General features: G+C 45.5%; 1 protein-coding gene across 1 annotated transcript in view; it reads right to left on the minus strand.

Annotated features, from left to right (window-relative positions):
• LOC144934328 (voltage-gated delayed rectifier potassium channel KCNH8-like) overlaps positions 1-17,158 on the minus strand; it is a 105,521-nt gene that overhangs the window by 23,866 nt on the left and 64,497 nt on the right. The window contains exons 7-8 of the mRNA XM_078860011.1: positions 11,535-11,742; positions 1,590-1,787 (exon numbers count right to left, since the gene is read on the minus strand). Of these exons, the coding sequence (XP_078716137.1) occupies positions 1,590-1,787; positions 11,535-11,742 (406 nt within the window). The remainder of the gene's footprint in view (positions 1-1,589; positions 1,788-11,534; positions 11,743-17,158) is intronic.

The raw sequence follows: 17,158 nt of genomic DNA on the forward strand, positions 1-17,158 counted from the left end.
CGTTACATCTCGTCGTCGTCAGCATCGTCAGCCATGGTCAATCTGCCACCTCTCACGACCCTGCGATGCAGCTATTCCCTCAGCACTTGCACACCGATTTTATCACTCCATCTCCCCGGTCGACGTACTCTGGGACGACGTTCCATTCATTGGCTTCCACCCCGTTATTATTCTTGACCACCGTCCATCAACCCTTCTCGCGACGTGTCCTGCCCAAGCCCACGCAGATGTACACATCCATCCCTGTCTAAGTGCACGTCGAGTGGGGGGGGGTGGTAAGGTTTTGGGGTTTAAGACCCGCAACGATCAACTTAACCTTCCATCCCACGAAAGTAATTTAATTAGTGCAATGTTTATACTTGCTTCTTAACAAGCTGTCATGCTTGTGCAGTCCGTATAGATTTTGGCTTTAATTCGTGTTTGCGAGCTTGTTTGCCAAAGAAATAGTATTTGAGCGTGTGAAAGTGTGTCTGTGTGTGCATGAGAAACAGTGCTGCGGTTATCACACTGCACCACAAATCCATGGACCAAACTTAGAATTCCTGGTATGAAATAAAATGTGAAAATTGTGATTTATTTTATTTTGTACCCACGTGACTTTACCGAAAGAACCAAAGAGTATGGATTCCTACAGTCACGAAAGCTTAAAATCAAGATTAAAATTCCTGGCCTCAGGCAACACCAGCAGAGAGTAATATCTGATATAATGCTGAGCCTTCCCTGAGGTTGAGTCAATCCTAAATAAGTTCCGAGTGCAGTGTGTAAGCATCAGCAATGGGGAGACAAAGGCGGCCAGGAGTGGTGCTGGCCACAGCGTCCCTTCATGCACCTTGCAGGCCTTAATAGGTGCTTGCTAACAGCACGATTCGATAGTCTGTATGGCTATAGGGAAATCTACTTATGTTTGCGTGAGTGCGTGTGCATTAGTGTGTGCACCTAGCCTCGCACGAAGAACTGTGGATCGAAACGCATCTGAGAGCACAGCCACCGAGGATTTGGAGTGATGAAACCAGCTCGTCTGAAAAATAAATAGTTACATCGCGTGATCGTGAGACATGGGGGCGGATTAGGTAGACGCTGGATGTCCAATGGCTGATGATGATGTTCGTGGAGGTTAAGTGGGGAGCGGTGGTGTAGTGGTTAGTGCTCAGCTGCTCTACGAACCCGGCGACACGAGTTCGATTTCCGCTCACGGACAACGTCGGTGACAAATATATGAACTGGGCCTGGGCCTCCCCGAGATCGACTCAGCCTCAAATTAGTATCTAGTGCAGTGTGTAAACGTCGCCACTAGGGAGACAAAGGTGGCCGGGCATGGTGCTGGTCACCCACCCCCTTGAGTGCCGTGCCGGCCTTCATAGATGCTTGCTAACAGCATTTGCCCCAAAAGTCTACTAAGGCTATACAGGGCATCTTTATCTTTGGGTAAGGTAAGAGGCAAAGGTGCAGCCCTGCAATTACTTGCTCACGTTACTTCTGATTATGATAAACTTTCAGTTAAAGAACAATGCATTATTCCAGTGGGGGGAGGGGCGGCGCGTTGGGTCGGGGGGGGGGTGTGATAGGAGCCACGGAGAATGCACGCTCACCTCCGATGAGCATGGCACAGATGGAGAAGATCTTCTCGCCGTCCGTGTTGGCCGACACGTTTCCAAAGCCCACGCTGGTGATGCTGCTGAGTGTGAAGTAGAGCGAGGTGATGTAGGCGCTGCGGATCGGAGGCATGCCCTGCGTTATGTTGGGGTAGTGTGGAGCTTCCAGCCGCCTCTGCAGCTCCTGCAGCCATCCTGTAGACAACACACAGACGGCACAACGGGCACTTGCATTGAAGGTTCAGACTGTTATTTTTTTTTTTTAATATGATGGTCATGAATTTTGGGGGAAATGTTTGGACAATTCTTTAGGTGGTGAATTAAAGTTACTTTCCAACTGAGCACTCCTTGTCCAAATTGTGTTTTTTGTATGGGGGAGAAAGCTGGCATACCCGGAGGAAACTCACACACAAGATGAAAAAAGCAAATCAAAGGGCTGTACAAATGGGTCCATAAACCCCACCTTGCTGTGCTGTCATCTCGTGGATACATAGGGGATCAGGAGTCTTTGGAGTTCCACAAATCTGTGATTTGCCAACCCTTGGCTGCAAAGCGTTGGATAAACAGGAGTGTGCCACCGCACCCTGAAAATATCAATGATATGATATGCGTTGGCTTTCCTGCTATGGTCCTATATGGCACAGTGGTTACTGGGACACACTCATACACAGTTGCTCTACCGACAGAAGTGCACGGGTATGTACAGCTCATCTGACAAGCAAGCGCTCAGCGAAAGGGTCTGTGGGGGTGGGTGTCAGCCACGATGGCTGGTACTGGGGTCTGGATTCTCCAGTGTCTCATGGAAGGAAGAGTTGGGGGATGAGAGGAAGCAGCTGTAAGGAGTTGCTTGTCAGGAGAGTGCAAAGGTCAGACTCCGCTGTGGTATTTCTAGAGACCGGTTCGGTGGTAGGTTTGCCACTGTCCTGGTTTTCCCAGGATCAACCTCTTTTTGAGGTAGCTAGCTGCCTTGGGAAATCTGTAAGTCTTCTCCGTACGTAAATGTTTTTTTTGTCAACAACACACCACACTTACACACAGCTCTCCCCGCTCCCGGTACTGTGATATATTCCTCCATTATATGTTCCCGTTTTTGTACATCAAGAGGTGGCAACATTGAGGGTGACACTTTTCGCCATATTCAACTTGAAATGAGGATTTTCACAGAAAGCTTTCTCAATTTTCAACACAGCCAAAAATACCTCCCCTTCGGCATGGTTATGTGGAGAATATATGTGTGCCGGCGTTATTTATTTATTTATTATAAACACCCTTCTTACAAAAGAACATCCCATGCTTGGTAAGTGTCCCACTGTAAGTGGCGAAATTTGACAGCTGTGATTAAAGCGGCTTTACTGGACCGAACCTCAGGCCCATGGCCGCACGGAGAGCTCAACGCTGAGGTCCCCAGCCTTGGGGAGGCGCCAGAGGGGCCGCGGATTAATGACGGAACCTGGCAAAGGCGAGGGAGAGATCGTGCCACCACAGGTGAGACCCCTGGAGATTTTTTTTGTTTAAATCAGCTCCTCACTCACGCCATCCGTGTCAGTGCTTCCTCACACAGGTGTGCCGAATAAGACAACCGCAAATGACGCTGTTAATTAATTAGGTAAATTATATGGTACATTTTTATTTGTCCGTTTTTTATCCTCCAGGAAAGCTTCATTGAGTTTCAAGAACGTTTTTTTTAAATATACATTAGGATAATTCTGCATTGGGATGATGGGCCGCTTCCTTCTTAAAGGAGTTACTGTTTGCAAAGATAAGTATGTGTATAGATATAATGAGCAACCGGCAAAGCCAGCGAAAAGCCATGCATATGGGGAGATAAAAATGTCCACAGAATCAAATTAAATTATAAATCTTGTATGTGTCCGTGTGCGTCTTTGTATGACAAACTTTAACATTCATCGGGCGTACGCACCTCTGATTAGCACGGTTGGCTACGTGCGATGCGAGAGAAGTTCAACATGCATACATACATAACGGCTTAATGTTGTCTTTACACAGATGGAAATTGTTATTCTTGGAAAAACATGCACCATGGTGAGTGGAGAAGAATTGAATTTGGGAAACGCTTAATTACCAATTTTTTTTTACAATAAACGCTGGTCCTACCAATCCATGCGTATGCCGTTAAAAGTGCTTATATAACACGCGCTGGGTTCTTTAAACGTGTCCATGACTACTTTATACCGGTCATTGCTCTCTATGTGACGTTCCCAACATCCGGCAGGGTTCATTTGATTTTATTTCACCAACCCGCACTGACCGGCATGGTGAACTATCCCCCACGACCCTTCAGGTGCGGGGTGACCTCGCCCAGCAGTAGATTAACAAAGTTGCGCGACAACCTATGTGACACGTTGCATGAATCGATACATTCGATGTAAATTAGCCAAAGTCTTGGGGAACAACAAGAGCTGTGTAATGCCAATGCACATGACATTCAGGTTTCACATATGCAGTTATATAGCTTCAAAGAAAATTGACAATTCGGTAACACAACGTATAATGACGCAACAAGTACACAAGCAACGTTCATCGTTCTAACACCGGTGTCTTCCAACACCTGCACGGGAGATTGTTATTTAATGTGCACTGCTCAATGGCAAAACAAAATATGTGTCTAATAATGATAACATCAAATTGTAAAGGTAAATATTGCATAGCAAACGGAAACAAGATAATTCGTTATGCGTGCGATTGGGTGGGTCACCTGTCGAGCGAGAGAGAGCCTACAGGGGCGAAAGGCCCCGGGCAGAATATCACATTAGCGGTAATTAAACCGGCTCTGTGGCAGCTGACGGCCGCAGGCTACAGCCTGGAACCAACACAATCGGTCGCATCTTTTTTCCCCCCTCCCTCTCTCTCAAACATTAACGACGGTTGCCCATTCGTTTTATTTATTCTGCGCATTGTGTGTACTGTCAGCTTGCCCTATCAATCTTCGAAGCGTTTTTATTCCATTTTATGGGGTTTTTTTCTTTTGTTTTTCAACAGATCAAGCCTTTTGTTTCTGGTCGTTTTTTTTTTTAAAAGATCCACTCCTGTTTCATAACGGCCATCTTCCATGTGCTTCCCGAGGACGAAATCCAATTAACATTTAAATGATAAAACCATTCTGTTCTTGAATAAGCTATTGTTTTCTCGAAAGTTGCTCTAGGCTTTCTGAAATAACAACTGGCCCTATTTAACGATTCTTCACAAAGCAAACATGACTGTTAACATTCGGCACGTATGCCTGGTTGCTTGAAACAACGAGCAATTCACTGTTCACTCCGCTGCAATCATTGAGTGCTCTGGCCAATCTTATGTAACAATATAGCCCAGGGGTTCACCCATTTGCATTGCAACTTTCCACATTAAATAAATTGCAGGAGACTTCGTCGAGTTCAGCGAATAGTTACACATTCCCACGTAACTTTACGTTTTATAATCAGCATTCGGAGGCAGCAGTGGTGAAGTGAACAGCGCACCGCACTACAGGCCTAGTGAGCTGAGTTAGATTCTAGGCCAATGGTAATATTATCAACGAGATGTATATCTCAATCAGGCCATGACACCCACCCCTACATACCCCCCTCCGCCCTTGACCACCCCACACTGACCAGCATGGTGAAGTATGGTTCAATATTGTGCATGCCTGATAAGGCACACGTGACCCCGTGCGGGGAGACTTTTATTCAGCAGTTGACTGAACAATGTCGGAAGTTAAATGATTACTTTTAATTTGCATTCAAAATTTGCAAATTAAAAGTAAAAATATTGGCACGTAAACGTATTCTTCTGCAGATGACATATTAGGTTCAGCTGGAATCTAAACAGTTCTAGTTTTAATTTAAAATACAATTTTATTATAAATTAATCAATTGCAACAATGAGCTTTGCACTGCGTGAAATTGTGCTGCTTTTTCTATTAAAACTATACATCGTTCCGCCCAAATGTGATTTTCCACAGACAATTTATGCCGATGCATCTCAAGCACGCTACTAACGTGCTGCTCACGTGCTTGAGATGCGGTTGCATGTCGATGCTTTCGCACTCTGAACTGTATTGCATTTTTAAAACGGCACCAGCGGACAGGATCTCATTCGCTTGACTGCCATGTGCCAAAAGGGTCAGTTGAAGTTAGATTATATGATCGGTCAACCGCTGACCAATGACTCGTTGCGTACAAATGAGTTAAAGCACGTTAATCATGATCTAAACAAAAAAACTCTGTCCTAAACACTCAAGCTAGAGAGCGCCGCTCCGCCACACGGCTAAAACATTCGCACCTCCAATTTGCCGAATACGACAGGCACCGACGCTGCGCGTGTTTGAACGGCAATATAGAATTATTTATCAATAAAAATCTTTCGAACGAAATGCACGGACACTGTTGATTTATTTCTCTTCCGATGCGCGGGGTTCTGGAGAGTCGGGATTGGATGTGTCCACGTGCCACGTCGTGTACCAAAATCGCTCCTCCGCGCGGGTCACCGCTAAATTTAGACTTGACTCTCATTAAACGAAGTGGTGTGCCCGGTTTAATTATTGGGGAAACTGCAATGGGGGTGGTGCCTTCTCCTCCTGTGACGGAGTGTCCTGAGCGCATGGAACCCCCGCAGGAGAGGGGAGAGAAGAATTTACATTACGTCTCGTGGCACCCGCAATGATGGTGAGCGTGGTCAAGGGGATGGCGAGGATGGTGGCTGCGGTGGTGGGAGAACGGTAGCGTAGCGGTGAGCGCACTGTGCTACGAACCCCGGGCACCACAGTTTTGATTCCCGCTCATGGCCAACACCGTTGACGCATATTTGAACCAGTGCTGGGCCTCACCCTAGGTCAACTCAGCTTCAAATGGGTTCCTGGTGCGATGTGTAAACATCACCGAGAGGGAGACAAAGGCGTATCGGGTGTGGTGTTGGTCACGCATTCCCTCGCGTGCGCTGCTCTCCTTCATAGGTGCTCGCTAACAGCACTTCCCCCAGCAGTCTGTTATGTCGGTGATTGTGATCGTGGTGGTGGTGATGATGATGATGGTGGCCGGTAATGATAGTAAGGCCCAATTTAAAACGCTTGATACGTCGGAGCTGCCCCCCCCCACCACCACCACCACCCTTGGGAAGTATCGAAATCCACCTCTGCTGGTGGTGATAGTATTAATTGTGTCTGCGATGGTGATACTTTTGATACTGATGATGACAATTCTGGGTAGCTCATCCACATCACCATTATAACAATCAATATTAATAGCAGCATCGAGATAGATGAAACCTGAAGCAGCAGCATTGTGGTTCCCCAAGGGGCGTTGTTGGTTTTTGTGGAGTGACTTACACTTGGCCACTAGATGAGCATACAGTGATGCGAGCGTATGCTGTGTGTTTAGGCTCACAGTGCATCGTTGCTGGTGCGGGAGATGTTAATTGTGCATATGTGCCCTGGGCTAAGACGCTGTGTGCTCGTTTTCATGTGCGGTGTGTTCTCTGGCAGCATCGCAAGTGTCTCTGCTTTCCACCAACGCTGTTGAACAGCGTGCTGCTGTGCATGCACGTTCAATTCTGTCGAGATGAATGGGTCCGCGGAAAAATAAGCGCGTCACATTATGATATTGGAGAGCTATGAATAATCTCTGCTTGTAACAATTATCTGACTGTAACCCATATCTGTCCAAGCCTACAGACACGTGATATTGAGGTGATACAACGTTATGTTAAGACGGTTCAAGCACAGTGGGTTTGAGATCCTTGAATACAAGCTTTACACATCTGATCGATTATAAAAATAAAACACAGCGTACTCGATTAACCTCCCAGAAATTTCCAAATGATGGGAGGTCTCTCCTTCTCCTTTGCTGTTCACGTGGTGTTGAACATCCATTGGTATTATCTCCATTATCTCACTGTCCTTTCTCGACACAAATGTAAAGATCTGCAATTTTTTTGTTGCGAATTATTCATTCGGTTCAAATTTCCTTCACTCACTTTTATAGAGATATATAACGCCACAGTTAGGTTATTCCTCTGTTATACACGGCAAACGTCAGTCTATTACAGTTCTAAAACATGAATCGAAGGCACGACTCAAAGCTAAACAGCCCTTATCTGGAAGCTACACACCTAGTCCCGGTGTCCCGTACTGACCCAAACTACTACTAGACATCTGTCAAAAAGAGCTTCATAGCTCATCGGATTTCTCCAGGACAAATAAAGATTCTGATTCTGACTCTCAAACGTCATTCCTGGGAGAATTAAACACCCCGTTTCTAAAAGTGCAGGAGGGAAACATTAATACTTCACGGAAGTGTTTGTGGCGAATTTGAACATAAAATAAATAAATAAACCGCTAACTACTCGTGTTTCTTTGGTATTTTCCTTCAATTGAATGTTAAACAATACGGGTGAAATGTACGCAACTGGTAGGTGCAAAACGCACGAGACAAACAATAACATAACGACGAGCCTGAATAAATGAATGTATACAAATGATAACCCTGCCGTGAAATCGCGCCCAACGAGACGGAGTTTCACACTCACGTCAAAGTCCGGGCGCAATTTTACGATGCAGCGCCGTGCATTGTCGTGCGGTGATTTCAAGCTCCGTGACTCCAGGCTGCACCGCGGAACATTTGTTACGTCTTCTCTGTGGCTCTGAACAGGGCCGAGACATGCCCCCCCCCCCCCCCCCCAGAGCTATCAGAATAAATGGCAGCTGCACAAAATGCGCTTTGCAAAAAAATATAGAAAGGGGTGGCGGGGGGGGCAGGGATCCCGCGACATGTAATGAATGTAAATGTGCAATATTCAAGAGCGGTGATGGCTTTCATTGGTCCTCGCTGCTCGGAATCTTGGCTGAAATGTTATATATATATTGCTTGACTATTTCTCGACTTGAATAACGACAGTAATAAAAAAAAACGCAAGTAATTTCTACGGCAAATTCAAGTGCAAATCCAATTGTTAATAATCGGGGACAATTTCCGCTGTTTCAATTGGCGACAATTCCCATGAAGAACTCTGCACACGATAGCGTGAGGAATCCGCGTTGCAAATGTGTCGTTGTATGAGCTTTTGGTGCACGGTGACCTGTGGACAGTGACTGCTGCACTCTGCTTTCAAACTCGTGACGCCAATTGGCATGATCCGTTTTTTTCTTTCTCTTTACATTTCCAGAACGACGGGCCACAAAAAATAGAGCATCGCAATTAGTGAGCGCCAGTCTGCTCCGAGCTAATTTTCACAAGAGGCCCTTGATGAATTGACCGAGGTTCGAGACGTAATCCAGGCAACAGTTAACAATTACAAAGCCACTGCTTGTTTGAATTACCATGAAAACAGCAGTGGAACATCGAGTCACGTCAAGCTTCTGTTTTTGCAAACCAGAACCTCAGAAATACATTTTAAACTGTTGAATGCAATAAAGGATGTTTTAATATGAAAAGCTACGAATTCACAATCGCACCCATCGCTGCTGTGCCGTAATGACTTTATTACTCAGGCCTTTCAGCAAGAGCGTTCCGTGGAAGCTTCTTGTTAATGCCATTGTTTGGTTGATCAACGGCCCTCAGCGCTGACAAGCCAGCTCACATCGTGCGTATTTCAAAACGGTTATTAAAACGAGGGACCTTTTATGGTGTATTACTCTCTATAATGCGCCGTTATCTACATTTCTCTCTAGCAGCCACCTGGCCTAGTGGATGTCACCCACTGAGAATATCTCAGCCGACTGAAGGTAACAGGGATGTTTTTTTTTCTTAAACGTATATGTGGATAAAGTAATAAATACAGACTGCATTAGCAAGCATTCATATATGATGTATATACACAAGGATACCTAATTAGACATTAAAGTGCATCACAATAATCACCGAGCATGTTGTATCTACTGCTGGATGAAAGCTTCCCCAAGCCGTCATCTTCCCCGATATATTTTCATTTAGCTATATACTTTGTTTGCTGTTGTTAGTTTTCATGATACGTATTATAGCTCTAATGACACATCAGTATATTAATTTACATCAATTTGTATGCTCACGATATGCGCATTGGACCGTGTGTGTGTATAAGATTGGTAGATGCTGTATGCTGTGAGTTCACGTGAGACGTTCTGCAAATACCACAATGGTAAAAAATGCAACCGATTCTCATATGCAGAGTATGTACGTTAAACTTTTTTTCACACCGTACTTAGCCAACCACGCTATTTAATTAGAGGTACGGAATCACAAGGGGTGATTTGTGAAACTCTGGTGTTTAAATTGTACCTAAATGTGTTTTTTAATATACAGAAATATCTGACAAGGTAATCATAATAATTATTATTTGCATGTGCAATAGGTAATAATGGTGATCACCTTAAAATTGTTTATACACACACGAGCATACCTACATGGGCATTATCGTGCCACTCAATAAGCAAATGGAAAATTGAAGTTTCACGTTTCTTGGATCATATTGACTCCATTTGTTACTTCTGGCATAAAAGTCAATAGATGACAATGCCATTGTAATCTCTTCATATTTACATGTTGCTCAAGATCCCCTCTCCTGCTTTGTGGTGAAATATTATCTCCCTCGCCTGGCGTGCATAGAGGTCGTCAGTTCGATCCCGACCCTGACAATGCCTGTTTAATATTTGTAGTTCACGTGTTCTCTCTCCCCGTGGTCACGTTGATTCTTCTCCGGGTTCCTTCAATTGTGCCCCCTACAATTAGAAACAGGCGTTTAGATAATTTGGGTACTTTAAACTCACAGATGTTATGATATACGCCACTTCGATGAGCTCTCGTACATGGTCAGGTCACCTCTGATTGAAAGCTAATAACTCAGTGGGCTTTCCCTGCTGAAGTAAAGTAGTTTAACACGGAGGCTTTCTCACACTGGTTTGGTGTAGTAACTAATTGGCACGTTTTGTTTACGTGATACTCCTTACTAATTGGCTGTGTCGGGTGGTGGCGGGTTTAACAACACATTTATATTTACGCAATCTAACCAAAAAAAACCTTCATTCTGGAAAATGAAGTCGTTTCGTTTTAGTTTATACTGTGGACTGCATGTGTATTGATGGTAATACATTTTCAACTCCATTGAGCAACCATTAAATATAGAGGGATTTCCTTTAAACTCACAGTAACTTATGTTCAACAGCAAATTAATAAAACCAGGAGGCGTGACCTTGAAAATAATCAACTAGAATTTTGAGCGGCACCCTATTGGACATATATACACCCATACTTTTCCATAACTATGTTTTGCTTATATTATCTCATATGCTCATTCCGTACAATGAAGATTAAAACCCACGCGAAAATAACAAACTGTACTTTTAGAGTTTGTAAAAACTAAAATAAACCAAAAACAAGAATTCAATATATTGACAATTCTTAATTTATCCAGGAATGACTCACTGAGTGTCAAGACTCTCTGGGGTGGCGATCTTACATTGTGATGTTTGCGCCATCCCTTTAACATGTTCGTACCACTAATCGATAGCTGGTTCTCCCCGGTTACACATTTTTTATTGTTCCTTTTCTCCCGTTTTTATCTCGATCGTGCTAACGATTTTGCTGTTGTCACGAGACACAGAATCTATTCAGATATATTGCAGCGCAGTGCACCGCTTCATGTTAGAGAATTGACCATGGCAGTGAACGCCACAGAGCTCCCTCTATAATCCCTTCAAGTGACCTCTGGTTCACACAGTCGGGGGAAGGCAGCAGGGGGAGGGGCGGGTACCAGCACTTTCCCATCTGCCCTACCGCTGACAGTAATGTGTGTTGTTCCAAACTCATATTTTATTCATTCTCATTAACTAAGCTTCAAACATGTGCCAAACATCTCGCGTTACGCAGCCTCGGTACGTAACTTGCACCTCCTACCCAGCCGACCCCGGGGTCACAATGCCTCAAGTGACACCGCTGAGCCTCCCAGAAATTCGGCAGTGCGTCGACGCGGCTTTACCGATATGGTGCGTCACCAAGTCGGTGGACTTCATCTCCTCGAAGCCGATGATGTACCAGATGCAGGCCATCCAGTGCGCGAGCAGCGCGAACATGCACATGAGCATGGCGAGCACCACGGCGCTGTACTGCGAGTAGCGGTCCAGCTTCTGGAGCAGCCGCAGGAGGCGCAGCAGCCGCACCGTCTTCAGCAGGTGCACAAACGATGTCTGTGCAGCACCACACGTTCAGGGGGAGACGGGGGGGTGGTGACACGCGTTGGAGTGGTGGTGGCGGCGCAGTGCTTAGCGCGCGAGGAAACCGGTGGCGACCTGATGGTTCGTACTCCTGACCCACGGCTAACGTTCAGTAGCGAGCAATATCTGAACCGGTCTTGCCCCCCCCCCTTTCACCAACCCGCACTGACCGTCGTGGTGAACTATGGTCGAATAATCCCCATGGCCAAGACAGTGTGGGGAAACCTTTATTCACAAATGTTCTTGTCAAAGGGCCGCACATGACTTGTTTACGAGTGAATAATTAGCATTCAAGTCATAGGGATGTGGAGTTTCAGTATCATGCTCATGTGTTCAGGAAATCCACAATGAAGTTTTACTCTAAAATAAATAATAATCGTATTCTTTTTACTTCGGAAAGCCGAAAAATATGACTCCAAGATGCTTCTAACTGAGGCGTTTTATAGGCGTGCAATGATGCATTGATGAGTCACATTAAAACCGATTCTTACACTTACAATGCATGTGTAATGTAGCTCTCAGAGACACCATCTTGTTCGGTTATATGTATATTTATTATGAAGAAAGTCCACCGGCTCACTGATAACTTAACGAGTAACCGCGAGTGACTATACACAGCTGGGTGACTTCCGTGCCTCTACGCGACGCTCCCTGTGTAGTTGGCTGGCTACACAGGAACGGACGCGTAGTAGTCACGGAGACAATATTAACTCTAGCCTTCCAAGACTACAAGGTGCCTAATCCAAGATGACGAAGACGACCTGCTTCAAGTTGACGACAGCGACGGCAGCTCCTTGATTCCCCCACAACAGCAGCCCAGAGCCCTGTTCCACGCCGGCTTTTATCCCCCTGACGACCCGGCCACGCCCCTCTTCCGGAACCCTCTCTCACCGCACCCGGGCCTGTCTGTCTCTGTCTCAATAACTATTTACGACCGTTTAGGTCCGTGCTTATCCTCACGTGACCGAGTCAATGCCCATCTCGTCAATCATTATTAACGACCACTTAGGTCCCACATTACCCAAACGTGACCCTGTCTGTCCTTACACATGCATCAAATCAAGCGCATGAGAATTAATTATTTGCAATGTACACTGCCCCCATGAGTGCCATCACCCCTAGCGGATGGAGTTCTTGTAAATGGGGTCATATTCCCATCTTGGTAAAATGGCGTTTGTGATTTGCCACAATTTTATTCCGGAAAATGTGTTTTCCCGCAACGTCATCCCCAGTGCGCTATGAGCATCGCGGCACGAGACAAAGTATCCGTTCAGATCCCTCGCAGAGCAGTGTGGCCATTTGTGTTATAAATTGAGACAATCGTACAAGCCCATGGAAGCGGATATCACAGGGCTACCTCTGAGATCCTTCAAGTGTTCGACACAGTTAAGCAGGCAGCACTACTTGCCTTGCTAATTTTGCCACGCGGAGTCCAGTTAATCAAACGACAGGTAATCTCATCATTCTAACTCTCAGAGCTGGAATATTGCCAAGTTATTAGATTGTGTAATCCACCACTTGAATTCCCCCAATTTTAGAAGCTCCTCCCTGTTTCCTACTCAACGTCCTCCGTGTGAGAACCAAACTCGGTTTACATTCGTTCCGTTTAGTGGCACCTAATCCCTGGAATAACTGTGCGAAAATTGTTTGGGATCAAAACCTCACCACCCCTTGTCCTACCCGGAATCACTTTTTTGCACCTCGGATTTCCTTTCAAGCGTATGAGCAAATTGATCGTTCCGCTTTGCAAACTTTAAGTTATAAAGATAGGTTTTTGAACGCGATGCCTTTTTTCGAGCCTTGTATTTCTGTGTGCTCGTTGCACCATAGTGATACATGGCAATTGCCATTCGGAACTTTCCCGAGTAAAGTTTTTTTCGGATGTATATTTATTTGTTTGTTGTTTCGCTGTCACCATATTTATTTTGTGTCATCAGACCCTCACCGAAAATGAGCATTTATAGGCCGATGAGTTTTATATATGCTAAAATAAAACACATAACCTAACCCCAACATTTGAGTAAACAAACAAAAAAACTTTATCGGTACATGTATCGAGTCTTTCCTCTCTTTATATTATAATTAAACCAGGTCTTGAATCCCTCCATTCCTGATAGTAATAATAATCTGCATTTGTATAGCGCTGACAATTCCCAAGATTCTGAGGTGCTTGCTAGTTTGTTTGACATCTGCTTCCGAAAGCACTTTGTGAACATTCGTGTATTGACATCTTTCTTGAAAACTCGTCACAGAGCTGCAGTTGACTGTCCGCTCGAAGGCAGCAGGCCCCCAGCCTTGCAGAGTTCCAGGCGACTGTCGCTGCTGTGATCTGTGGTGTTCGCTTTGCATCACTTTCGGGGGTTGGCGTATCACCGAAAACGCAGCACACGACCAGGGTGTGAACTTTTCTTTAGCCTGCGTCAGAGGTGCGATTGTTGTCCAGTTGAGCTGGTTTTCTGAGCCAGCAAGTGCCATCTTACAATCTATTCTGCAGCGCACCGCGGGCAAACCAGTGCACAGGCTTCAGAAGCGGCTGAGAAGGCGATCACTTTGGACATTGGGCAACAAATTTAGGGATGGATTCAGGCCTCCAGCAGTATAGCAGTACATGCCTGCTGTTGAAAATGTTTTAGCAGTGTTCTACAAAAACCCAAAGATGCAAAGGTTATGCATTCAAACACACAAGTAAAGTGCAGATCTTAAAATAAGAAGGCTGGCTTCCGAGCAGCCCAAATTTTAAGATAATTACATTTATGTTGCATGGGAATTCCTCCAGATAAAGATTTAAGACCTTCCTATTCCCTGATTCATGGTTCTGTAAAAGCTACGAGACCCATACATTAATTGCACCCTGCGTGCAAGTCACTGTTTACATAATTGTTCAGCAAAACAAGGGCGTACATCTCTACTGGTGGTATAAAATGCTTCATTAATTTATCCCTTTCTCACGAATGTTCACTTTTCGACGTTGCGTCGTGTCAACGTTATTACCGTAAGTGCCACAGCTTTACTCTCATTCTTTATTCGTTTCTTCTAAATGTCGCTTCAAGGCACACGAGAGCTTCCTGAGCCTTAGGCACCACTCGCTGAATCACAAAGAGCGCCAGGATGCTAATGCGAGCATTTGTTGTGCAGCGGAGTCGGTAGCCCACAGCTCATCGCGACTAAAGGACCACTTTGGCACACTTCGTGAGTGAGTGTTCGATGAAGCGAGACGCTGTCATGGGGATAGCGGAACGGTAAGAGCCATTGGTATGTGCTGTCACCGCATTGATTGGAACGTGCCCTGCAGCCAGCAATCAATCAACTAATGAATGATCTCTAACAATGGTGAACTGCACTTACATCTGCCTCGGAGGGAGTACTTTCATTAAAAAAATGAATAAAGGAATAGAACAGTCATCCTTGATCGTATCTCTCCGTCGACTTAAAAAAATATATTATTTTAACTCCGACGTGGTTAGGCTCTTGCACGCATTGTTTTAGTCAAAGAGTCTGCCTCGCACTTTGAGATTTTCCCAATTATGCACCTGTGTTTAAACAGATAATAATAGAATGTCCCATTCGCTGAGAAAGAAATGCATTCAAGCCACGCTAATACGACTGTCTCAATTAAAAGTCCACTTTTGACAAATTTCCCCCAGTATTTCCACAACGAAATCCATCCAGCAGCGCTGGTGCTTGATTGTGCCCACGTGGATGGCACGTCACTTGTGCACCCGATTCACTGGCATCATCATCATCATCACCATCAGCCATGGTCAATCCGCTGCTGGATGAAAGCATTTCTCAGCCATCACACTAAAGAGGCATCCGATTAGCTCTGAGAAAAACAGTGATCCGCATCAGAGTGATAGGCATCATTATCCAACACTGAATCGCGATGCCTATCACTTCATAGCCACATTAAACATATTGCTTGAGGACCCACTCACTGCCTTTGATATTTCTCTTTTTTATATAGGCAAGCCCTCGACAAGCCTATATCAAAACCATGTTTCTGCCAGGCTTTTTTTACAATGAATATGAGGATGTACTCTTCTCCTATTTACAGGCAGTGGTAGAAATTCCATATTCCTATGACAAAGCTGAGTCATTCCACAGGAGATCCACTGTTGTTTCTGATACCTCCGTCATTTAGCAATTGCATAGTGGTAAAGCTGGTATCATGACATTCTCAGGTCTCACCAATCCGTCTCAGGTTTCCCATGTGTGAGATTACAAATACAGCTGAATCGAGTAATTGCGATGCACTAACGCTATCTCAACCAGACGGCCGTACGCAACCCATGCAGCTTTCCAGAAGTGGTCTAATGGTCCATGTGCCAGAGCAAAAAATTGGTACCACCTAAAGTAGCAGCATATCCTTTCGTAGTACCCATTGATTTATCCGGCTTAAAATAGTGAATCACTCGGTAACCCACTCATTTCAAATGGTCATCACAATTATTTACTGTTGTTGGCCACATTAAGAAATTGGAACCTATAAGGTAATGTCACCTCAGGTGGTACCGACAAGTCCAGCACTGACACGTCATCGTCAACGTTAACATCACTGGGGATTATTTTCAGCTGGATCTGTCGGCACATCACATTCACCATACCCCCTCTCCGTGGCTGTGGCTACGAGTCACGTGCAACCTGACGGCCTGTTCAGAGATAAAGGAAGCCCTGATTGTCACCCATCATCTGGGCTTTCCAATCATCTTTAAAGCCACCTGCACACGGCGCCTGAGACCGGAAAAACCCCGAAGCGTTTTCTGCCTTCTCTGAACTGCAGCCACGAGCCGCCCAATGATGAGCCGCGTGCATTGTGCGCGCCCAGGGCTCGCTACTCCATAGCCACAGAGCGGCGTTGAGTCACGGGCCCCCTCGTTCCATCCCCGAAGAGTGCGCCACTGCATTGGGAGGCGATTTAATTAATTAATAAAACAGAACAACTGCTGACGCTGCGATTGAACCTCTGCCAGGACACGGCTTGATATCATCAGCAGGGGTGGTGGGGGAGGTGATGGCAGCGCTTGTACAGCGTTGTGTCAACCCCCTCCCCGCCTGTGGATTGGAAGAGAAGGCGATCGCGCAATCCTCTTCGTTGCTCACAGAGCCACCACCTGCCCACCTCCCCGAGCCTGTCTCTCCCAACTTGGCTGCATCAGCCCTATCAGTCAGGCAAAAGTGTCACCTTGCTACTCGTATAGACTAACACTAAGTCACAAGGATCAAATGCTGTACATAAGAAGCGTTGCCTATTATGTAAAGGCATTCAGATACATCGGTACATATATAAATGTGTGTCTGTCTGAGCTGTGTGTTTGTGTATGTGTAGCGGTTAGCACGCTGCGCTACGAAACCAGCGACCCGAGTTCGATTCCGGCTCACGGCAAACACC

Source organism: Lampetra fluviatilis, chromosome 10 (assembly GCF_964198595.1).
Source record: "Lampetra fluviatilis chromosome 10, kcLamFluv1.1, whole genome shotgun sequence".
Lineage (NCBI taxonomy): Eukaryota > Metazoa > Chordata > Hyperoartia > Petromyzontiformes > Petromyzontidae > Lampetra > Lampetra fluviatilis.